At 38.2% G+C, this 26211-nt stretch overlaps 1 protein-coding gene across 8 annotated transcripts in view; it reads left to right on the top strand.

Annotated features, from left to right (window-relative positions):
* The window catches only part of TBC1D5 (TBC1 domain family member 5), a 542532-nt gene that overhangs the window by 387006 nt on the left and 129315 nt on the right, over nt 1-26211 (top strand). For all 8 annotated transcript variants that reach the window (XM_034662029.1, XM_034662026.1, XM_034662027.1 and 5 more), the window contains one exon: nt 14028-14170. In XM_034662029.1, the coding sequence (XP_034517920.1) occupies nt 14028-14170 (143 nt within the window). The remainder of the gene's footprint in view (nt 1-14027; nt 14171-26211) is intronic.

Raw genomic sequence — 26211 nt, 5'->3', positions numbered from 1 at the left:
GGGCACTAAACTTCAGCTATTAGCTGGGGAGCCAGGGATAAAGTGAAGCAGCCAACCCCTCTTTCACCCTCTTTCGTTTCCCTTTTGCTTCCAATACTAGGGAAAGTTAACGTGTAACTGAGTTGGGCTTCTGAGTTTCTTGCCAAAACCACATATTCAAAGTAATGCCTGTGCTGCCACTGAGCATCCTTTGCCCTCACTGGCTCCCTCAGGGTCTTCCTTCTCCCTCTCTATCTCACCCTGTCCCCTTGTAAGTCATCTGGACCCCATGCAGATACATTCAGCTCTTCATCTATCTGCATTAATGCATAGGAATATGGCACTTACAATCCTAAATGGTGGATAATACAAAAACAATACTTGGCTTTGGAATGTTATCTAGTAATATTTTAAATTGTTTTACCTTACTAATCATACTTGGGTAATGTTGCCATTCGTTTGCATTTCCTGAACATACCCAGGTTGATTGGGGGACTTAGTGGGGAGGGGTCAGAGAAAAATGCAGATTGATAGAACTTTTATTGAATCAGAATTTCACTTTGGATAATTTCCATGTTAATGATTGAAAGTTGTCAGCATGTCATCCACTCTAGGGCCTAGCACAGTAACTGCCATATAGTTGTCATTCAAGAAAAATTTGTTAAACAACAATCTTTAATGTTTTTTATAGCAGTCTTACTCATGGTCAGATCAGAGCTAGCAGAAGTCAAAAGAAGAAGTCAGTGAAGGATGTGCATTTCCCTGGACCCATCCATCCCCTGCCAACTTCGTGAAGACGAGTATTGCCAGATCATGGCCATTTTCCCAATGTGGTGCTGGTTTATAGGCTGTTCGATCAGCTGAGCCACACAGATTAGCTACTCAGTAGCAGAGACTTAATCAGGGACCCCTCAAGAAGGAAGAGATGCCATTCTTGTGAAATGCAGGGAGGTACTTTGAAATAGACACAAGGAGGCTGTGTATTCCTTTCAGTAGAATATAATTTCCCGTGGCAGTACAAGCATCTAAAATAAAATGAACACTAATACAGAGCATGACTTACCAATTTAAGGTCCATGGTTCTGCTAAACTCCTGATATAATTTGCATGTGAGTAGGTGTGGTATGTGTGGGGTTGTGTATTTTTTTAGGGGAGAGGGTTCATAAATTTGATTAAATTCTTAAAGGGGTCCACAACTTCTATTATATAGAGAACTGAATTTAAGTTTCACTATTTTATACTTTTTGTAAACTTTTGCAAAGAGGGGACTACATACCCATTGCCACTGCCTCTCAAACTTGTCTCTATTTGAACTTAAGAGCTATCAGATAACTTAATTTTGTGAATTCCCATAACTGCAGCTAGTTCCAGACTGGGCACAGGCATAGGCTCAGAAGCCATGAGTGTATATTCAAAGACTGAATATGCTAATGGACAGTGGCCAGACAGTGTAGGCCAGTAGAACTCTGACCCACATAAGAAGCCCAGGAAGCCAAACCATAACCTCTTTGGCAAAATCAGACCAGAACAGTCAGAACTTGGTCAGTGACTGCCACCTTTCCTGTTTTTGTCTGTTTCCAACTCAGGACCAGCCAGAGAAAGCCAAATAAACATGTTCCCCAAATCAATCACATATGATGCTCCCTTTTTAGTTACTCTACAGCCATACTTCAAACCTTCAGTCAGACATACCTGAAGCCTTTCCTGTTTTTCCCTGCAAAGCTTTCTCACTCCCCTGACTGCTTTTGATTCTTTGCCAAACACAAGTGATGGTAGCCGATTCCCTTGTTTTAACAAGCTTTGAATAAATAGCCTCTGCTTATTTTTATTTGGGTGGTCTTCCTTTATTTCAGCTGTGCATTGAGATGTGAAAGGTTCCACCTCCCTTATACTGAAAGATCTCTTCCACCAGGATGTCATAGAGCTGGTGGTAATGCCTTTGGGTGAACATCTCTTAGAGTTTAGCTTTTTATTTTTCCAGAAATAATATTTATTTATTTATTTATTCATTTTTATTGAGGTATGCTTGCTATACAATGTTATATTAGTTTCATGTGTATAGCATATCAATTCCACAATTCTACACATTAACTCAGTGCTCCCCACGGTAAGGATAGTCACCCATCTGTCCCCACACAATGTTATTACAGTATTATTGACTGTATTCCCTATGCTGTACTCTTCATCTCCATGGTTTATTTTCTACCTGGAAGTTACCTCTTAAACCCCTTTATTTTGCCCATCCCTCCACCAGCTTTCCCTTTTTCAACCACCAGTTCTCTGTATTTAAGATTCTGTTTTATTTTTTGAATTCCACATATAAGTGAAATCATACAGTATTTGTCTTTTTCTGGGTGACTTACTTCACTTAGCATAATATCCTCTGGGTCCATTCACGTTATTACAAATGGCAAGATCTCATTCTTTTAATGGCTGAGTAATATTCCATTGTATATGTGTACCACATCTTCTTTATCCATTCATCTCTTGATGGGCATTTGGGTTGCTTCCATTTCTTGTCTGTTGTAAATAACTCTGCAGTAAACATAAGTGTGCATGTATCTTTTTGAATTGGTGTTTTCATTTTCCGTGGGTCAATACCCAGTAGTGTGATTACTAGATCATGTGGTATTTCTATTTTTAATTTTTTGAGACACCTCCCTACTATTTTCCACAATGAACACACCAGTTTACATTCCCACCAACAGTGAATGAGGGTTTCCTTTTTCCATGTCCTCACCAACACTTGTTATTTCTTATCTTTCTGGTAGTAGCCATTCTGAGAGGTGTGAGGTGATAATCTCTTTGTGGTTTTGATTTTCCTTTCTCTGATTAGTGATGTTAAGCATCTTTTCATGTGTCTGTTGGCCATCTGCATGTCTTCTTTGGAAAAAATGTCTATTCAGGTCCTCCACCCATTTTTAAATTGGATTATTTGGTTTTTTAGTGTTGAGTTTTAGGAGTCTTTATGTATTTTGAATATTAAACCCTCATGGGGTACGTCATTTGCAAATATCTACTCCTGTTCAGTAGGTTGCTTTTTCGTTTTGTTGATGATTTCCTTTTTGCCGTATAAACACTGTTTATTTTGATCTAGTCCCAATAGTTTGTTTTTGCTTTTGTTTCCCTTGCCTGAAGAGACATACCCATGGATATGTTGCTATGGCTGATGTCCAAAAGATAACTGCCAGCACTTTCTTTTAGGAGTTTTATGGTTTCAGGTCTCACATTTAGGTTTTTAATCTATTTTGAATTTATTTTTGTGTATGGTATAAGAAAGTGGTCTGTTTTCATTCTTTTGCATGTGGCTGTCCAGTTTTCCCAACACCATTTATTGAAAAGACTGTCTTCTCCCCATTGTAAATTCATTTAATCCTTCTTCTTGTTAATGCCACATATCACATTGATTGGTTTATGAATATTGAACCACCCTTGCATCCCTGGAATAAATCCCATTTGATTGTGGTGAATGATCCTTCTAATATATTGTTGAATTCATTTCGCTTATATTTTGTTGGGGATTTTTGTGTCCATGTTCATCAAATATTGGCTTATTGTTTTCTTTTTTTTTTATAATGCCTTTTCCTGGTTTTGATACCAGGGTAATGCTTGCCTGACTTAAAATGAACCTGGAAGCATTCCTTCCCCTTCAATTTTTGGGAATAGTTTAGGAAGAATAGGTATTAACTCTTCATCAAATATTTGGTATAATTTACCTGTGAAGCCATCTAGTCCTGGACTTCTGTTTGTTGGGAGTTTTGGATTATCAGTTCAATTATACTACTGGTAATTAATCTGTTCAGTTTTTATAATTCTTCCTTATTCAGTTTTAGAAGATTGTATGTTTCTACGAATTTTGTCCATTTCTTCTAGGTTACCCAACTTGTTGGCATGTAATTTTTTATAATATTCTCTTACAATTCTTTATATTTTTGTAGTGTCATTTAGTTTTCCTCTGTCATTTCTGATTTTTATTTATTTGAGTCCTCTGTCTTTTTTATTGATGAGTCTAGCTAAAAGTTTATCAACTTTATCTTTTCAAAGCACCAGCTCTTGGTTTCAATCTTTTCTATTTTTTTTCTTCGCCTCTATTTCATTTATTTTCACTCTAATCTTTATTATTCCCTTCCTTCCACAAGCTTTGGTCTTTGTTTTGTTTTTGTTCGTGTTTGTTTGCTTTTTTCTAGTTCCTTTAGGTATAAGGTTAGGTTGTTCATTTGAGATTTTTCTCTTTGTTTCTTGAGGTAGTCCTGTATCACTATAAACTTCCCTCTTAGAACTGCTTTTGCTACATCCCAAAGATTTTAGACCATTGTGTTTTCATTTTATTTTGTGTTTTTTAAAGATTTTATTTATTTGAGAAAGAGAGCACAAATTGGGGTGGTGCAGAGGGGCAGAGTGAGAAGTAGACTCCCTGCTGAGCAGGGAGCCTGATACAAGGCTCCATCCCAGGACCCTGAGATCATGACCTGAGCTGAAGGTAGATGCTTAACCAACTGAGCCACCTAGGCACCTCTTTATTTTGTATTTTAAATGTGTGTTTTATTCTAAAGACAGATCTGAGCAAGGTGATAGTGCAGAACCTTAGAGTGAGAACAGCTCACAGGTGAAGCAGACTAAACAAACACCAGAGAGATGACCATTCAGCCAGGCTCCCCATATTGTAAGGCTTCTGCTTGGGAAATACGAGAATACCCTTTTGGTTACTGGGATGATTGGGATTCTGATTTGAAGACTCACACCCAGGACTGAGCCACTTCCCTCTTGGGCTCTATCTCTTTGCACAAAGCTCATCAGCGATGTCCTGTCATGTCCCAACTCTCTTACCTCTTTGGAGCCAATCACTAGAGGCCCAGGAAAGCCATTAGCTCAGGACTAAACACGAAGGGCCTCGAAATTTGATTTGAGTGTTCACTTTGCCTTCAAATGAGATTATATCTATCCATCATAGTAAATTTATGTTTAAAAAACATTGACTTGTAAATGTTAACATTTAAAATGTCACAGTTTTTATAGCCTTGTCTTGACATTTCTTCATCTGATAATACACTGGGAGTTAAAAAAATCACAGTGGCCTAGGTTCTTCCAAACTTTGGGAGACCTCCCTCTCTCCCACGTCCATGTCTCTCCTTTTTATTGGATAATGTTTTTATAGTGTTTGTGGATGTTTTTTTAAATAAAAGTTTAGAAGTTAATGGAGATAGGATGTGAAGAGGTGTTTGGCTCTGTGTGCTTTCTCTCCTAGCCAATAGATGTTTAGTGGTCGTCAGTCCAGTGACTAGACATGTTGAGTAAGCTGATTTGAAGACCCATACCCAGGACTGAGCTGTGGAGATGTGGAGAGAAACCAGAATTACCAGAATGTGGTGATTCTCTCGTTATGGCCCCCAGGTCAGCAGCGTTAGCAACTCCAGAAACTAGTTCAAAATGCAAATTATCAGGCCCCACCTGAATCTCAAAATCAGAATCCCCAAACTTTCAGTATGGGTTTTAGCAATGGTGTTTTAATAAGCCCTCCAGGCTAGTCTGATAAATGCTAAAGTTTGAGACCACTACTGTAATTGGAAGAGTCATTTAGTAGTTTAAGCCTTTTCTTCCCCTGGAGTAAGAATTTACATGAATGCATGGTGGATTTGAGGAGCCCTGACAGCTGGCACCTTAAAATGGACAGGAAACAGGAATCTGTCAACCTAGGCCAGTGCTTCTCAAACTTTACATGCACACAATGCCCCCCGCCGGAGGTCTTATTACAGTGAAGATTATCATTTCAGTAAGATGATATTAGGGGCCTAGGAGTCTGCACTTCTAACAAGCTCCCAGAAGATGATGCTGGTCTTAGGATCATACTTTGAGTAGCGTGGTCTTAGCAGAAACAGGGGCCAGCTGAGGAGCATCTGAGGATGAGCAAGCACGGAGCCAGTGTTCAGGAAATGCAGGGGGAGGTCCAAGAAGCCTTAGGAGGCCTCCATCAATTCTTACATGGGTGTGATCACTTCCTATTTAATGTTTGTTTCCAGGGATCTTTACAGAGATGAGAAACTTACGGAAACATCTGCTTAGCAGCTAGGAAACCTGCGAGAAATGAAGGATGTAGGGTCAAGATCAAGAAGAGCTGACAGGAGAGGAGGATTCATACTAATTTAATAAACATTTGTCAATCCCTTACTTTATGTCTAATACCAAATAACTCCAAGGAGCTTGTGATCTGCTAGAGAAGGGAGAGAAGCCAAACCAAACTATCAGTAACTAACCCTTAAGCTAGCATTTGCTTATCAGCGCCTTTATCTCTGGAAAATGTAATTAGGAAGCAGTGACACCAATAGATAATGGAACCTCCAAACATCAGCCTTAAGTGAAATACGTGTCCTGGCCTCTGAGAAGCCAGGCAGGGTCAGGGTGCCTTATGGGATCGAGAAGAAAAGAAGGAAGACAGAGCCAGTAAAATGAATCCCGGAGGCTGTTTACAGCTGTAGGTAGGTGGTAATAGGTCAAAAGGAAACAAACGCCACTGCTGCCTTTTAGGAGTGGGTTCAGTCTGACTTTCTTGATGACATTACCAGCCTACAGATTCATGGTCTTCCCTCTATCCTGAATCCCATGGACCCTGATACTTTTCAGCTTAGTGTTACACCTCATGTCACTTCTTCCAACAATGGGTGTAAATGCGTTAGGAGATTTACGCAGGGGAATTTGAAAAGTATTACTCAGAGAGGTTAAGATCCCATTGGTATTCGAAATGGTCTATGACAATTTCAAAGAAAAAAGTCACAAAATTTTGTTTTTTAATGAGTTTCAGATTAGGGAGGATAGGAGCAATTCTTTTTAGCAATTCTTTGTATGCTCTTTTAGAAGACTGATTTGATCATAATTCCCTTTCCTAAGGTAAAATGACAGAACAAATCCTATTTACAGACTTTCTAGAAGTAAAAATTATCTGTAGTATGAATAAAGACTGGTATTCATGGAGCCTAAAATTAGTTTTCCCAACATAACCACCAATTGTCCATTAATTCTTCATGTTGTTATTTATAGGCAGTAGTGGCTTCCAAGTAATTTTCTCAAGGAGATGTCCAGTAGCAGCTCACTGCTAGTGGAGCCCAAGTAAGTGATAGGATAGAAAAATCAGTTCTCAGCAACTTTTATTCCCGTAGTTCTCTCAAGGCAGGACTAAGATTCTAACTGCATACTGGTTGGAATATACAACAGGATTCTCAGAGCACATCCTATTCATACAACTAAATCTATATTGAAGGAATACCATCTTTTACTAGCTTTATTTGAATTTGCTGGTAAATGACACATCTTAAAATTACTAGTCCTTGAAATACCATACTTGTAAACCAAATAGCAGGTATACGTTTAAAAGAGGGGTGTGTGTGTGTGTGTGTGTGTGTGTGTGTGTGTGTGAGAGAGAGAGAGAGAGAGAGAGAGAAAATATTCAAAGATTATACAGCTTCTAAAGATATGATGGTCAGCTTCTATGCTCAGCATTCTCATGAAAAACATAGATGCACAAGCTCTGTTTTCCATTCAAACTATTTTTGCAAAGGGTGTATTACAGTTGTTCTGACAAAACAGCTTCATACATTTGCCAAAGAAAATAAATTACAGTAGGAATGGGTGGTAATTATTAGGAACTTATTTTTGGAATAAGAAACCTTCCTTAATAAAGGGCTATGTACTGCCCTCTGAAAGGAATAGAGAATTTTCCCCAAAGTCAAACACATATGTTTAACAGTCCGTGTACATATCCTGTGGAGGTTAGATTAAGTTTAACATGTGTTCCCAGAAAGCTAAATTCAAGCTGGGTTCAACCCATGGAATACAAGGAGCACATAGAAAGCAAATCTGAGTACTGTAAAGATAATAACTAATTCAAAGTTTCAGTTCCTTCTATTTTTGAAGCAGAGTTTAATGGGCTTGAAGTATTCAAATCTTTCTGTAACACATGCAGATCCTAAACATTTTTTAAGAGGACTGAATTGAAATAGTACTAGATACGGAAAAAAAATCATAAATAGGCTAAGCATCTTCCAATAATATATTCTGCAGCACTGTTAGAAGAAGAAAATGTGAAATTGGAAAAAATGCTTTATTTTGGCTTCCATCTTTTGTGGCTCTGTTCTGCAAAGAAGTAAGAATTAAAGATGAGAATGCCTTGTGACCCTAATTATAATAACTGCAATATTTGGTTTTAGTTTTAAGACTATTTTCACAGAGTCGGTATAAAGGAAAACTCAGGGTAGATTAATTTTAAAAGAACTGAGTACAAAGGAACGCAATATAAGAAAAGCCTCAACTTTGTCAAGGAGCTACCAACCACAGAGATGAACACTTTGGTTTGCTTTTGTTTTCCTTTGATACTAATACAGAATTTGGATTCTGTGTTTATTCTCTACCCTGCATGGGTTATTTAAAAATTAATTGTTAGCTTTGAAAAGTACAAGTGAACAGAAGGCAAAAAAGCAAAATTAATATTATTAAACAAAAATCTAACATTGCTCTCTTGTGTTTCAGTATGCTTACCCAGTGCTATCATTTTGTGATCACAGGTTGCTTAAGATGCCCTTCTAATGTTTGTTAAATTGATAATAAATTGTTTTTTATTTTACTTGTTCTTCTAAGCTGGCTATGCCTGTATCTTACTAAAGGGTCATTAAAGGAATAGGAAATGAAGATACAGTATATGTTTCTTTCTGCATGTATAACCTACTGCAGCCATGTTGGATGAAGGCTCTGTGTAGTTGAACCTCAAATTGGTCATTTTCATAAACTGCTAAAAAAATGGATTTCTCTTAGTGTTTCCATGGGTCATTCACCAAGCAATAATACCATCAGGAGTTCCTTCCCCTGGGGATAGCAGCCTAATTACACAGAAATTTTAAATTGAGAATAGTGGTATAAGTGCAGACATAGAAACAGTCCTGTCTTTCGGTGGTTTATTATTAAATTTAATACCTCAGATGGTCTTTTTTGTTTGTAGATTTTAATTACTAAGTAGGTCTGGTAAAATATGAATTATTGTATTATCACAAGTGATAAAATGTGTACGGTTATAAGTATTGCAATCTGCAGGTGTAACATGCATAAAGCAAGATTAATAGTATCAAGCAATTAAACTGAAGCTATCTTTAAGGGGAAAAGAAAGCCTTAATGCTACCCTTAAGTGTAAGTTAAACTCACGCTAAATATTTTTAACTGCAATAAAAGCATGTTAATTTTAGGAGTGACTTCTTTATAAGACCTCATTTCTTCGAGTAAGTTTTCCTTTCTAAGAATACAAAAGCTTACTGAAATAATTTCTGTTGGTAACTCATTCCATAAAGAACGGAATTTTTCCTTGGCTTTTAAGCTCAATGAAGAAAGCCCAAAATAGCACAGGAAATTTTGTGTGTGGTGAATATATGTATGAACTAAATCCAGTAGGGATTAAAATGATTAAATTATTGATAAGGTCATTGTTGGTCCCAAAGTTTTCCATTAGTCATACAGTACTACTTAAATATTTTGAGAATTTGGCTTTAATTTTCCTATAATCGCATATAAAATACAGGAAACTGTGTTTTGCTTTAATTTTATATCCTTGCAAGTATAACAGTCTTATATAAAAGGAACATGCCAAGCATCTAATAATAAATTTTTTTCCTTATGTGTTTTGGGGTGGTTTTTTTTTCCACTTCCTGAATTATTTTTATGTTGCCACTAACAAGATCACTGCCTGTACTTTCAATTTAGCTACACCTTTCCCTCTTGGTAGCATGACAGGTGGCTTTACAGTGAGTTTATCAAGACCTTGGTAAACACAGAGCCCTTAGCAAAGTGTACAGAGCTCTTTTCAAAGAACTTTCTGCATCTTTCTCTTTCTCTGTCTCTTTTCATTTCTCTCTCTCTCTCCCTCTCCGTCTCTCTCTCTCTCTCTCACACACACACACACACACACACACACACACACAAACCCACCCAGAATTTGGTCCTTGCCCTGGAATTATTTAGCAGTGTACTTGGCAAGGTGAAACTTCAAAAATAAAGCAATGTGAAACATTTATAAAGCAGCACATCATAGATTACACATTAAATATAAAAGTACTGAAGACTTACATTGTGTGTAGTTTTGATCATATGTTTTATTCAATGTAGATGACTAGGTATTTGCAGTTCTCCCTCCTGACAGTGCTGCAGTGGAGATAGCTGCACGTTTCTGTCTGTGGGGTCATTTTTGAAGCTAAGCCAACAAAACCCCAAGCAGCAGGGAAGTTGCATGAGTTTGAGCAGTAACTGGGCATTTTGTTATAGAAATAATAGGATATATATAATTTCTTTAAGAGGAGGGAGCTTGCTTGCTTTCTTCTTTTTTTCTCTTTCTCTCCCTTCCTCCTTGCTTTCTTTCTTTCCCTTTCTTTCCTTTCCTTTCCTTTCCTTTCCTTTCCTTTCCTTTCCTTTCCTTTCCTTTCCTTTCCTTCTTCCTCCCTCCCTCCCTTTCTTCTGCCTCTTCCCTTCCTTCCTTTTCTTTTCTTCTTCCTCCCTCCCTTCCTTTCTGTCTTTCTTTCTCTCTCTCTTTCTTTCTTTCTTTCTTTCTTTCTTTCTTTCTTTCTTTCTCTCTTCCTTTCTTCCGTTCTTCCTCTTTCTTTCTCTCTCTCTCTCTGTCTCTTTCTTTTCTCTTGAAACACCACCTGTAATGAAACCAAAGCTGTGATTGTCCATAAGAAAATGAGAGAACTTGGGGCGCCTGGGTGGCTCAGCCATTAAGCATCTGTCTTTGGCTCATGTCATGATCCCAGGGTCCTGGGATTGAGCCCTGCATCAGGCTCCCTGCTCAGCGGGAAGCCTGCTTCTCCCTCTCACACTCCCCTTGCTTGTGTTCCCTCTCTCTGTGTCTCTCTCTGTCAAATAAATAGAATCTTAAAAAAAAAAAAAAAAAAAAGGAAAAAATCTTTGGGCTTTCAGCAAGGGACAAAAAGATGGTCTTATATTCTCTGTGGTGAGTATTAACCATCAGGTTTTTTTTTCTTTTTTTTTTGCTAAATGATGTCTGTTTTAGCATGAGAGATGTCAACTTTTTTCAAAAGTCATTTTGCTTTTAATGGGAGGTAGCAGGAAGAACACACAGAAGATTTTCCCCCCACACATAAGAAGGCTAAGCAAAAGTAATGTCTTTCAGGAAACACCAGCCTTAGTTACATAAATGGGCTTATTCAAATAAGGAAAGTATTTTAAAAAAAAATGAAAGGAGTGAGTTCAAGGTACAGTACAATTTTATAGGTGTGATTCTTTTTTTTTTTTCAATTCTTGGATTTGAGTATAGTTGACACACAATGCTACGTTAGTTTCAGGTGTACAACATAGTGATTTGACAAGTTTACGCCTTATGCTATGCTCACCTCAACTATGTAGGTACCGTTATGTAGGTGGAATTCTTGAATTTTGTACCGACATCCAGATTTGAACCAGGAAGGATCTGTTAAATGTCAGAATTTTCTATTTTGAAACTGCCAAAATTTGCCTATCTATTAAACCAAGCGAATTCTTTTTTTTAAAATATTTTACTTATTTATTTGAGGGAGAGAGAAGGAGGGAGAGAGAGAGAACAAGCTGGAGGGAGGGGCAGAGGGAGAAGCACACTCCCCGCCAAGCAGGGTGCCTGGCATGGGGTTCAGTCGATCCCAAGACACTGGGATCATGACCTGAACCGAAGGCAGACACTTAACTCAGCCACCCAGGCATCCCAGCCAAGGTAATTCTTAATTATTTTATTTTTCAGCTTTATTGAAGTATAATTGACACATAAAATTATAAGATATTTAAAGTGTACATTGTAATGATTTGATATACGTGTACATTGTGAAAGGATTCCTCCCATCTTGTTAATTAGCACATCCATCACCTCACACGTTTTATTCATTCATTCATTCATTCATTCATTTTATGGTGAGAATATTTTAGTTCTCTTGGCAAATTTTTAGTTCTCTTGGCAAATTTCAGTTATACAATACAGTGTTACCAACGAGAGTCAGCATGTTAGACTTTAGATTCTCATCATTTTTCTTCCAGTTGTATCAGCTGAATAACTGTAAATGACCACATTCTAACTGTCTTAGTCATTTAATAATGCAGATATAATTATAAGTTTAAAGATCCTTTAAGCAGATGCCTAAAATGGTTTAATCCAGGTACTTTTTGATTTGCCCATTCCCTGGTTCCCCTGATACTCCTTGCTAGACCAGTTAATTCTTTGTCATCAAGAAAAACATTCTATGTAATTTAGAGATATTTTTGTACTTCTTGAAATAGTAAATATTGGCATTTATAATTTAAAAGAATTAAAAGTATGTAGAGAGAGAATGTTTTTCCCTAAGCCACATAACTGCAGGCAATATTAGACCAAAAAAATACTTTGTTTTAGTCACCTCTCATATTAGCAGTAGAGTAAGAACTGAAAGATAAGTAAAAATTATAAATGATACTGTAACATTTTTAAAAAGATAAATATTACTTAGGCATTAAATCTTTTTCCTGAAAAATTGAGTATCATAATTTAAGATGTAATTGAAAATACAATTTAATTATTCTGTTGATTAATTTGATAATATGAATGAAAGAACTTTAGTTATTTGATTGTATGGTATATGGTTCCTAATAACTTTGATACATTTGTGTGATTCTACACTATATTGTCACAGATTTGATTTCTCCTTAAATATGACACTCCCTGAAGAATATTTGAATTCTGGGTGGGAGAGGGGGGTTGGTACTCACTTTAACCCCACAGATGGTTGGTTATATTTGGTTTCTAATTTTGCAAAAAGGTAATCTCTTTTAACTAATTTTTAGAGAATTCCCTCTCTTCTGTACTATTTGGTATACTAGAAATTTGGAATTTTTGATTCTTTGTTATGTGCCAGAATGATGTAGAATTCTAGCTGAAATTCCCGGAGAAAGGTTTAGTGTAAGGAAATTGTAGCCGTGCTATTATAGAATTAGAAGTAAATGGATAAAAAACGGATCTCAAAGTGAATTATTTTAATTTTCTTGTAAGAATTTTTTTTTAAGATTTTATTTATTTGACCAGAGAGGGAGAATGAGCACAAGCAGGGGGAGCAGGAGAGGGAGAAGCAGGCTCCCTGCTGAGTAGAGAGCTTGATGTGGGGCTCTATCCCAGGACCCCGGGATCCTGACCTAAGCCTAAGACAGACGCTTAACTGACTGAGCCACCCAGGTGCCCCAATTCTCTTGCAAGAATTACTTATGAGTAGCTTAACGTTTGTTGAAAGTTTGAGGTATAGCTGTTTATGGCATATAATTATATACAGACCTTGTTTAGTGTTCTTATAAGCTGCCTGTATGTGCTTAAAGCATAGATACCCATTTTCCTGGCCATGGAAGTGACTCGGTTTTTAAAAATAGCCCTCAGAAGATAACCTCACTAATAAAGTATATCTATTCTAAAGTTAAAAATACAGTATCACTATTTATTTCACTTAAAATAACTGTCTATGTTGATAAATATATATATATATCTACTGTTTTTTCCCACATTTAATTTTAAAATGAATATTTTAAAGTAAGAGTGAAATGTGAGAATGCAGTTTCTGTTTGGTTGTAGTTAATTTGTTGTACAATTATTTGCAAAAGTCCAGTTAACAACAGCAACAACAAAATCAGTAGTGATCATAAAATTTGGGGAAAATTCTGTTTTTTAATTCCTACCTTTACCTGTGAGGCAACTATCAGACCACTGTGCATTCATTTTCTTCTTTGCCTTTTGAGATTTGGGATTTGTGTTAAATATGAAAGATATCTACCCTTTTCAAATATCATGCTAGTGTTTTATACATACAGGAATAAACTTTAATGATTGTGGCCCAGTTATAAAATTATGAAATTCATTTGAAAGCTTAAAACTTGGATTTTACTGTATTATGTGTTTGATATATAATATTTGCTCAGTGTGATCAGTTAAAAAAATTATTTTTCACAAATGTAGGAGAAAATGATTCCTCTTTATATTACTCTCAGAAGTACTCATTTCTGAATTTTGGTTTTGTTTCCAGACGGTGGGTCCGGCTACTCTTTGGACGAGAGTTCCCCCTGCAGGATCTTCTGGTCGTTTGGGATGCCTTGTTTGCAGATGGCCTCAGCCTGAGTTTAGTTGATTATATCTTCATAGCCATGTTACTCTACATCCGAGATGCTTGTAAGTGTTAATGACCTTGCCTGCATCCAAGTAGGTGGTCCTGATTTTTGAATGCATTTGTCTTTTAAATATACTCATTCTTTTACTCTGAATTACTGTGCCTCCATTTTTATAGTAGGTAATATATTGAAGTTTCAAAGGAGCATACTAAATATCTTTTTTGTTAGTTAACTATGTACATATTGGGAGATGTGGGTGATTTTATCCTGAGAGAATTGAAATATTCTTCAGAGCCATTTTTCTAAAGACTTTACTCCCGCTTTAATCTCCTCATTACACACATTTGTGAAATGCACAAATAAAAAGCTGGTATTTCAGATATGTTTAGAGCTCCACCTTCTGACAGGTAGGAAGTATTCAAAGATATTTATCAGGAGATTGGAGCTATTTTTATAGTATCAACAACTTGCCAATAAAAAATAAATATTACATTTAAAGATATTTTAACTTCTTCTCAGTTATATTTTGGCCAAATGTATTTCTCAGTAGATTGCCAAATGGTAGACGTGTTCCTGTCTTATGAGATCTACCTTAGGATGCTTGCCATAGCTGGGAAGCCAGTGCCTATCTGTTTGGAGTAGTCTGATAATCTTCAGCTTGAAGAAAATATCAGAGCATGTTTTAAATTTCGAAATACCTCAAATTGTTTTCCTTCTCAAAAAATAATCACTGCTCACAAAACAAGATTTGTAAGCCAAAATATAATTAGGAAGATTGCACAAAGTGATGATTAAATAGGAAATTAAAAAAAAAAAAAACTCTTAGGAGTAGGACTTTGTCAGAACATAAACTGTTGGGAGTCATTCATAATCTTGATTGTTTCACTGCTGTGTGGTTCTCTCTATTTGTTCACTGAATACCAGTGGTGCCAGATGCTCTTGTTGTGCCTCTGGTGACACTAATAATATTCTTTAAAATTTTAGATTATACTTTTTTAATTCCCCCAAAATTACTTGAATGAATAAGTGACAGGAGCACCACATTTTATCCAAAAATTGTGGGTTTTTTCTGTGCCTCGAAGGTCAAATAGTTTGGGTTTTGACAGACTAAGTGAAAAGTTCCTTCTTTCTGAGTCAGAGCTAATCATATAAGAACATGGAAATCATGAGAGCTAACATCTGGAAAGCAGAGAAGGATGTTTGGGTAGATTTGATGGAGACTAGATTTTAGGATATTCGATACTAATCTCTCATTTTAAAGTAGTATAAATTTTTTAATGTAAATAATAAAAAAAAACAAAAGGAATGAGTAGCCTCTTTTTTTTAAAAAATGGTTTAGGATAATCTTTTCACAAAATTTTCCATTCAAACAACTGTTGAAATGTATTCTGATTTTCTGTAGTCTTAAACAATTAAGTATTTGCTCTTTTCTTAACTTTGGTGTATCACAACTGTATATTTTTTTTAAATTTAATCCTGTCTCCTATGCTAAGATCCACTTTTTAAAATTAATTTCATAAAACAAGCAAATCTTTGGCAGCTGAAGCCCTTACACATTTTCAGTCCGTCTATTGGTGTTATAAAACATATGAGCACATGTGGAAAAATACAAGGATAATGAAATTGTGTATTCATTTCAGTATTTAGACCAGTTTATTTTAATTTGCTTGGTTGAATCCAGAACAGTGGATGAGATCTCCTCAAAATAGGATGACTATTAAATATTTAAGAGCTATTGCCCCTATGCTCAAGAAGTTTTTCAACTAGTAGGAAAGACTGACATAATTAATTTTAAACTACATATCCAGTGCTGTGGTTGAGGTATGGATAGGTAATATGAGAGTTTAAAGGAGAGGTACTGAGGGGCGCCTGGGTGGCTCAGTTGGTTAAGCATCTGCTGTCAGCTTAGGTCATGATCTCAGGGTCCTGGGATCAAGCCCCACATTGAGCTCCCTGCTCAGTGGGGAGTCTGCTTCTCCCTCTCCCTCTGCCGTTCCCCCTGCTGGTGCTCTCTCACTCTCTCTCTGTCAAATAAATAAAATCTTTTTTTTTTTTTAAGATTTTATTTATTTATTTGACAGAGATAGAGATAGCCAGTGAGAGAGGGAACACAAGCAGGGGGAGTGGGAGAGGAAGAAGCAGGCTCATAGCAGAGGAGCCTGATGTGGGATGATCCCATAACGCTGGAATCACGCCCTGAGCCGAAGGCAGATGCTTAACCGCTGTGCCACCCAGGCGCCCCCTTTTTTTTTTTTTTAAAGATTTTATTTATTTATTTGACAGAGATAGAGACAGCCAGTGAGAGAGGAAACACAAGCGGGGCTCCAAGTGGGAGAGGAAGAAGCAGGCTCATAGCAGAGGAGCCTGATGTGGGGCTTGATCCCATAACGCTAGGATCACGCCCTGAGCCGAAGGCAGATGCTTAACCGCTGTGCCACCCAGGCGCCCCAAATAAATAAAATCTTAAAAAAATAACAAATAAAGGAGAGGCACTGAACTCCCCTCTGGGCCAGCTGTGGGTGACTAAAGAAATGGTGTCAATGTCAGCAAATTAAATAAGGGGATCTGCAGTCCAGGCAGAAGGAACAGCATGAACAGAGGCTTGGAAGTGAGAAACAGTTTTAATGGGAGATTGTGTGTGTGTGTGTGTGTGTTTCTACAATGCATTTGGTATTAGAGTGCAAAGGGAGACTTACAGGTTATGAGACCAAAGAAAGCGAAGAGGGGTAGGAGCATGATGAAAGTCTTTATCCTGTAAAAAATAGGAAGCTCCTGAAGGGTTCAAAGCAAAAGTACAGTCAGTGTTAGATCACTCTGGTGGCACTGTGGAAAACAGACTTAAAGGAGACAAGAGTAGAGCAAGGAAATCAGATAAAAGGTTATGACAGTAGTCCAGGGGAAAAATTGCAAATTAAAGAAATCTTCAAAACTAAAGTCAGTATGTCTTGGTGACAAAATATGATGGGTGAGGGAGGTCTAAAACAATCCCCAGCTTGGAGAGTTGAGTGACTGGGTACTGTGTGTAACTTGGATAGGAAATACAGGGATTAACAGGTATTAGGAATGGAAATGATTATGTTTTGGTCCTGCTGAATTTGAGATCTGTGAGAAATCATAACCTGAAGATTAGGAATGGAAATGATTATGTTTTGGTCCTGCTGAATTTGAGATCTGTGAGAAATCATAACCTGAAGATTTGGAAAATAAAGCTCAATGTCAGAATCAAGGCTATAGATTCAGTTTTGCAAATGGTTAATAGGTCTGTGTTAGTTAAAACCATAATTGTGGATGTGACCTCCTAAGAATAGGGTGACCATATATCCTGATTTGTTTGGGACAGTCTTAGTTTATACCTGCTAGTCAAGAGTAGTAATTATTAGTACTTCCCTCTTTCACTCTCATCCCATTAGGATGATAAGAATTACATGGTCAGCCTTCCTAAGGTGGGTGCTTATAGAAAGAGAAGATGGGCAAAGGTGGAACTCTGCATTTAACCTCAGTGTTTAAGGCACCAGAGAAAGAAGGGCTTGTGTTGTAACCTCACGAAACTGTATTATCTGAGCCAAGGGAGGTCATGGGGGTTGGGAATACTGAGGTATAAAAAGGTAAGGTGGGAAATGTCCATTCAGACTTGGCCATGTGGAGGGACAGTCATCAGATACCTTTGCCAGAATGGTTTAGTGAAATGGTAAAGTGGAGGCTGGATTATGATGGGTTGAAGAGTGACTGGACAGTTGAATATAATAGCTTTCCCTATAGTTTTGTTGTTCCTGTTGTTCTGTTGTATTCTGTATGCATTACAGTTTCAACTAAAAAGTCGATTAATGAAAGGGAAAGAATATGGAGATAGCACGTGTAGAGTAATCTTTAAAGAAAGTCAGCAGAAAGTGAAATAAGCAGAGAAAGACAATTATATGATTTCTCTCATCTATGGAACATAAGAACTAGGAAGATCGGTAGGGGAAGAAAGGGATAAAGAAAGGGGGGGGTAATCAGAAAGGGGGAATGAAGCATGAGAGACTGTGGACTCTGAGAAACAAACTGAGGGCTTCAGAGGGGAGGGGGATGGGGGAATGGGATAGGATGGTGATGGGTAGTAAGGAGGGCACGTATTGCATGGTGCACTGGGTGTTATACGCAACTAATGAATCAGTGAACTTTACATCAGAAACCAGGGATGTACTGTATGGTGACTAACATAATACAATTTAAAAAAAAATTAAAAAAAAAAAAAAAAAGAAAGTCAGCAGAGGAGAAGAAAGATGTAACTAGGGACCAGTGCAGGAGCAAGGAAGGTTGGATGACTGCCTTTAGAATGAGACCAGGGCTCACTGGAGGCAGGGGAGAACCAATTGAGGGTTTACTTCTCAATCAGTTTTAGATTGGTCCCTCAAGGATCAATACTAGTTTTTCCCCCTGTTCCACTGATGAGATCTATGAAAAGATAAATTACCCTGTTTACTTGAAGTTTTTACTTGTTTATTTTTGTTCACACCTACTCCCTTACCCCCCAGCAAGAGCCTGGATTTTGTCTATGTTGGTTTCCGTGCCATATCCCAGCATCCAGAACAGGGCCCAGTACACAGTAATCTTGACAAATATTTTTTGAATGAAATAATTGAAGAAACAAGGACTTAGAGGCAATGGAACAGGTCAGGAGTCCTGTGGAAGACTGGCTGGGGAGCAGGAATAAAAGCTGGTGCTGATCCAGGAAGAAGGAACTAGGCAGGTTTCAGAATTAGACTAGTTTATAGGTGGAGAAGATGGGAAGTGGGGGAATCCCATGTCTGATAAAGGAGGAAGCAAGGTTATCTGTTGTGAGTGAGGCATGGTAAGGTTTTGGGAGGTTTAGGGGAATACCTGGGAAGTGTGGGAGAGATTGTTGACCAGGGACTAGGACAAGCTGGTCTAGCTGTTGAAGATCCTATCCTGCAGAGACAGACAGTGGGCGATAGCACCGGGCCTTAAGGTTATGATTTTCTGAGCCATGCTCAGCCATCCAGGCAAGATACAAAGGAGGCAGATCATGATCTAGGCTCCAAGCGAGGCCTATGTCCAAATCATTAGGCAGAACTGAAGGGAAGCAGATGGATGGAGGGTGTTGAGTGCATTTTAAGGGGTGGTTTGGGATGTGTGGGGCAGGAAGCATGGCCAGGAAAAGACTATGAGGAAATCAGAATATGAGGGGATTTGAGTGAGGTAGGGTATGAGATTGAAAAGCATCAGAGGTGTGGTGAAACAAGAGGACATGGAGCAGTTCTGGGTATGGCCAGGACAGTCGAAGTTAGTTAAGGGGAAAGTAAGTCATCGAGGAGATCAAGAGGTCATGAGGGAGCTGGGATTTTTTTTGGTCCTCTAGGGACACTTCACCAAGAATCATGGTAGCAAGGTGGCACCCCCCACCTTGCTGCTGGAGGTTGCAGGGGCAGCAGTAACTCCGGGAAGGCTTGGCCTAGAGGGAAAGACATTATTCCTCAGAGAAAAAGATGGAGAGGGAGAGGAGTAGCAGGAGGAGGACACAGAATAGAATTGGGTAGAATGCATGGGAGGACAGTACTAGTAAATGAGCTTACGTTTTAGGCCGTGATCAAAGACAAGAGGAAGGTGGACAGTTTGCCAGCCTCAGTGTTCCAAATGGAACTTTAGTGTCAAGTTTTTATTCCATCTTAGTGGATTCTAAATCATGATGCCCTGCCCAGGGCATCCAGAGTGGTTATGTTTAGTTATACCTAGTAGTTTCAAACCCATTCTTTCAAAAACTCCTAACTGAATACCACCGTATGAGGCTCTGGACATTACATGTATTCTCTTGGAGCCATAGGTGATAGATTTACATCTCAAAGAATGGTGCACTTGGGGAAACTAAAAGAGCCTTTTTCCAGTGACAGCATCTTTCTAGGGGTTCAATGTAGGGCTTCAAAGGGCCTGTGATCATCCTGAAACTATGCAAAATATTGTGTATGTGTGCATTCCCCTGAGCCGAGGGTATGTAATTTACATCCTCTTCTCAAAGGGATATATAACCTGAAAAATGGCTAACTGCATCTAGTCTAAAATCCTGATTTTATAGGCACTGATAATGAGGTCTGAAGATACGCTAAAGTCCTAACCCCTAGTACCTCAGACTATGACCTTTTTGGAACTAGGTCATTGCAGATATAATTAGTCAAGATGAGTCATATCGGAGTAGGGCGGGCCCCTAGTGCAATATGACTAGCGTCCTTACCTAAAGAAGCAAATTTGAACACAGACTCGCCCAGAGGGAAGCTGATATAAAGACCCACAGGGAGAGTAGTGCCATATGAAGACAGAGGTACAGATGGGAATGTTGCATCTACAAGCCAAAGAACACCAAGGATTTTGAGCTGTTACCACAAGCTAGGAGAAAGCATAGAACAGATTCTCTCTCTGAGCCTATGAAGGAACGAGCCCTGCCAACACTAGAAGCTAGAAGAGACAAGGAAGCGTTCTTCCCTGCAGTCTAAGAGGGACTATGGCCCTGTCAACGCCTTGATTTCAGACCTCTATCCTCCAGAACAGTTCGACAGTAAATTTCTCTGGTTTTAAACTATCCAGTTGTAGGCATTCTGTTATAGCATCTCTAGCAAACTAATACAGTGCCCTTGGTAGTTCAGTAATTTAAATCAATCACAGTCGGTCCATGGAGCTAGATCCTAGTGCCCCTCCTTTGTTCTTGTTCTGCCCCTTTCACTACTCTTGGCACCTCATACTTAATTCTTAATAAAAGTACTCTTATAATTTTCTTTATATACCTTGAACAAAGCTTTCATTCACTTTAAAGTAATCCAGTTAGTCAGGCAAGTATAGTATTCAACCACTTTAATAGATTTCTTATAAACATACATCTTCTTTGTGAGGCTTCAGAGATTGAGCCCAACCTCTGTGTTTGGAAGTTAGGAAGCCCGATCAAGGCCATAGGGCTAGTGACAGGCGGGCTGGACAGTGCCTTTTCCATTCCTCAAACCCTACCTTGATTTTATTAAGTAAGAAGTAAAATTTCACATTGGGAAAAATAATACGAACATTATCTATACAGATTTTAAAATTTAACCATTGAAATGATGGTCAAATGGCTGTTCTTTGAATTAAACTTTCACTTTACTAAAATTAAGATAGTATCCATTTCGAAGTAGAATTATTCCCAAACATTTTAATCAAACCATAACATGTTTATTTTCTTATGTGTTATAAGAAGTGTTTTTTGGATTCTTTGCTGGATTATATGGATGAAGCTTATATACACTACCAAAGGCTAGGAGATAAGGAAATCAAATCATGAACCATTACTCTGATAATAGTTTATTAATAGCCATACTCTCATCACACTGTTGTTTTTACTGCCTTTTTCCATACTGTAATAAAGTCACTCCTGTGGTTCTCTCCCTTCCCTGGTTCTACTTAACTAAACTGTGCTTCTATTTTCAGGCCTAGGGCAAGGCAGCTTTTTCCCAAACCTTCCCCAATTATTCTAGCCCACATTGATTTCTCACTTTGGTATTCCTGGAAGATTTTAATCAATACAGTGCAGTGTAGCATTTAATTATACTCTGTCTTACGCTGTTCTTTATTGCATGTTAGTCCCACCTTCAAAAATAGATTGGAAGCTCTTCAGGACCAGAACCACGTGCGTTACAGTTCTTCCTAACCCTGAAAGCATTTGAAACTCTTCATATGCTCAATATTTGGGGCGATCTCAGATGGAAAGTTACCGTAGAGACATGGGCTGGGGAGGTGGCATGGATATGTGTACAGTAATTGCTGAGAAGACAGGTGCCAAGAAGCTCTTAGAATAAGAACTCAAATAAAAAGATTTTTTTAAAACACACTTTTTTGACATGGCTTTTTTGAAGAAAGCACTTTTTAAGCATCAAACTTTTCACATCTATTTTTCTATCAATTTAAATTTTTATTTTGTTTGACTAGTACCAAAGAAAAGCATTTCCCCTGATTTACAATGTACCATACCTTTTGTCTTGTACATCGTATTAATAACTAAGACACTATAGTCAACTTCATTTAACAGTTGATTTTCCTGACTAGAAAGTATCTCTTAAATGTTTATGGTCTCTTTTAATATACTTCCTCTCTAAAACTTGGTAAATGGAAAACTTTTCTTCTTGGCACTTCTACCCACTTCCTGCCTTGTGTTTTCAGCCAGCGTGAACATGTCACAGCCCTGTCATTTTCCTGGGTTTTCTCTAGGGGTGCCTTTAGCCCTGTCTTGGCCTGGCCTGATGTGCAGTTGTGTCTTCTTTATAGTTTACAAACATTGTTCCTTTTCATTTCACTTTAGATCTCTGCTTAACTCCTCAGCCGCTACCTGTCTCTCTGCCAGTGTTTCCATCTGTCCTACCCCAGAATTTCTGTTTCTCTATTTTCTCATTAAGAGTATGTTCAACATTATACCAATGTTAAAATGTATTTTATTTCAACTACATTTATTTGTCTTTCCTGGAAAAGCTTTACCCAACCTCAGGGACTAAGAAACAAAGGCTCTCTTAAATCACATAGTAGTGTGTCACAGAGTTTTTATCAAAACACAAATTGGTGATCTTATTTTTAAAGAAGTGTTTAAGCACTTCCTGACTGCCAGCTCTCTTCCTTCTCAGACATTAAATATTGCCAGTCATTTTATGACCATCTCAGATATGGATATTAATATAACCCTTTGAATTACAAATACCATTTCTATAACTTTATATTTTAGTTTAAAAATCTTTTAAAATTTCTCTAAGATAGGCTGATACATCATAGTAGCACATTTTTTTAATGGTTAGATTTTTTTAAATGTAGACCTTACTAAAGAAGTTTTAGGTTTGTAGCAAAATCGAGTTGAAAGTATAGAATTCCCAGATACCCCCACCCCCACATACACACAGCCTACCCCACATCAACATCCCTAACTACAGCAGTACATTTGTTATAATTGAGCCTACAGTGACACATCATTATCACTTAAAGTCCCTAGTTTACAATACAATTTGTACTTTCTATGGATTTGGACAAATGTATAGTGACATCTATCCCTCATTATAGTATTATCTGCATAGTTTACCTGCTGTAAAAATCTTCTGTGCTCTGCCTTTTCATCCCTGTAACCCATGACAACCACTGATCTTTTTATTGTCTTCATAGTTTTACCTTTTCCAGAATACAATATAGTTGGAATCATACAGTATGTAGCCTTTTTAAATTTGCTTCTTTCACTTAGTAATATGCATTTAAGTTTCCTCCATGTCTTTTCATGGCTTGACAGCTCATTTCTTTTTAGCGTGGAATAATATTTGTTGTCTGGTTCTACCACAGTTTATCGACTCACCTACTAAAGGACATCTTAGTTTCTTCCAACTTTTGGCAACTATGAATAAGGCCACTGCAAATATCAGCGTGCAAGTTTTTGTGTGGACATAAGTTTTCATTTCATTTGCATAAATAACAAGGAGCGTGATTCCCGGATGATATGGTAAATTTCAGGAGTTCAGCTGAGCTGGGCAGGAGAGAGAGCTGAGCTGTTAGGTGTTAGAGTAGCCAACTAAAGCAACAAGTCAAAAATGAAAGAGTTAAGCCTTTAATCACTTAATTTTGTGGTATGTGCAAGAGTCAAAAACTGGAGAAATTGTCAGCTCCCTGTGTTCCATTTCACCCATGGAATGGCACACTGGTTGGGGGTCAGGTAGATCAGCATAGATGTGGGCTCATCTTACTGTTGAAGGAGCCCTGAACAAAAGACTCTGATAGTTTAAGGACCCTGAGGTGGCAGTGGTTTTGGGGGCATGGGTGGGGGATTGAGGTGGAAAGGCTAGGAGTGGAAAAGAACTGGGTACTAAGTCAAATGAGGAAAAGTGCCTTCAGGAGTTCTTCCTCTTATCCCAATAAGGAGGTCCTAGCAGAGGTACCTGACAAGGACCTATGCCCGAGAGCTCAGAGAAAGAAATTTAGGAATGAAGGCAACATGGCTAGGACTATAAATATGTGAGAGGTCATGCCGGCTAAGTTGGCCAAGACCTTGACTGCAGCTCCTTTCAGACTAGAATGCACTGGCCGTGCACCATGGCTGGTGTGGGCTGGACAGTTTTCCCCTGTGAGACTTGTCAGGTGGAACTTTTTGTATTAGTCAGGGTTCTCCAGAGGAAAAAACCAATAGAATATCAATGCAGATATATATGAGGAGACTTGTTATAGGAATTGCCTTGCATGGTCGTGGAGGTCTGGAAGTCACAGTCAGTCATCTGCAAGCCGCAGAACCAGCATGGCCAGTGCTATAATTCAGTCTGAGTTTGAAGGCCTGAGAACCAAGGGTCCAATGGTGCAAGTCTCAGAATCAAAAAGGCTCAAGGACCAGGAGATCTGATGTCCAAGGGCAGGAGAAAATGGACCTTCCGGCTCAAGAGAGAGAGGATTCACCTTTCCTTCGCCTTTTTGTTCCATCTGGGACCCCAGTGGTTTGGATGATGCCTACTCTCACTGAGGGCAGATCTCGTTACTCAGTTCACTGAATCAAATGCTAATCTCTTAAGACACATACTCACAGATGCACCCAGAACAAATGTTTTACCAACTATCTGGGCATCCTATAGGCCAGACAAATTAACAAATAAAATTAACTATCATATCTTTGTAATTGCCTATGATCAGGCCTAACAAATCACAACATGGTTGCTACACTGTCCTCTGAAATGGCTGTACCACTTTGCGTTAGCACCAGCAGTAAATAAAAGTTCTTATTGCTCCACATTTGATAGCGACATTGTTTTGGGTTTTGACCATTCTAATACGTGTCTTTTTAATGTAGTTTTTTTGCCTGAAAATAATTTTGATTTATACAATTACAGGAATAGAGATATGATAGGGTAATTATCCTCCTAGTGAAATTTTGTTTCATGTTCAAAATTAAGAGTTCATACCCATTCTGGCCTTTTATAAAGGGGAGGAAGTAGTCTTCTAATATAATCTTGCCTTTTCGTGTTCATACTCCCATCGCACATTTTTCCATTGCCCTAGAAAGCAGTTCAACAGATGGATTCAGGAACTCTAGGATACCTTTTATGGACAAAAGCCAACATGCATCACTGGCATCTTACCCAGAAATACTCAAGATTCCATGTCCATCTATTGCTGTCAAAACATAATGTACATATTCCAGCAAGTTGACTAGAGCCATTCTTTCTGATGATTAGAGAAAAGGAGATGGTGATCTTGGGCTTCCTGAATACCGACTTCCCCAGCTTTCTCAACCAGCTTCTTCCCCTCTCTCCTTCCTCGGCTTTCCCCACTCCTCACCTAGATTCTTCTTCCCCGTCAGTTCACCTGCCCAGATGCTGAGTAGAAATGTCATTAAAGAAGTGATTAAGAATATCAGGTATGAGATGTTATATTGAGCTCCTGTATTTACCCCTGTTGCTCCTGAAACCCCATTAAACTGGCATAAACACACGGGACACAGAGAATTAGAAAGGAGATTACAGAGATTTTGGAAGTAGGAAAGTAGGTGGGTGAGTGATAACTGACTTGGCAGATCCAAGAAAGCTAAATACAAAGTTGATAATGGGGAAAGCCAAGAAATAACCCATAAAATTCCTTAATGTATAGAAATTGGCAGTGCTAGGTATCACATAGTAATTGGTAGGGGGAGGGAAAAAGTTAAGACTGAAAAACAAGAACTGGTTGAAAGTCTGTTTAAGAAGGTGTTATATTCTCAGGTCTCCAACCTTACTCAGATCTCCAGCCAGTACGTTGAGGATTTATTCTAGGAGTAAAATGTAAGATCTCTGGACTAAGGACTCGGAGTTTCAGTGAACATGGAACCCACCAGTGTTCTTTTATCATCTTTAGTGTTCCCAGAACACTAGAACCAGACTGCCTCCCTTTAGAAGAAACTTGGGAGATTCTTCTCTGGGGAAACCATGAGCCCAAGAAAAAAGGCCTAAAAATCTAGGCTCAGGGATTACCAAGGAATGACCCCTATAAACCCTAGAGTTAACAGACCCACCCATCAATTCACACAAAGCTTCAAGTTACCTTTGTACTGCCCCACTCTTAGACATGAGTGGATAGCAAGAAATCACTAAACATTTGAGGAAA

Source organism: Ailuropoda melanoleuca, chromosome 6 (genome assembly GCF_002007445.2).
Source record: "Ailuropoda melanoleuca isolate Jingjing chromosome 6, ASM200744v2, whole genome shotgun sequence".
NCBI lineage: Eukaryota > Metazoa > Chordata > Mammalia > Carnivora > Ursidae > Ailuropoda > Ailuropoda melanoleuca.
The sequence above is the reverse complement of the archived record's forward strand: the minus strand, read 5'-3'. Positions and strand labels throughout refer to the sequence as shown.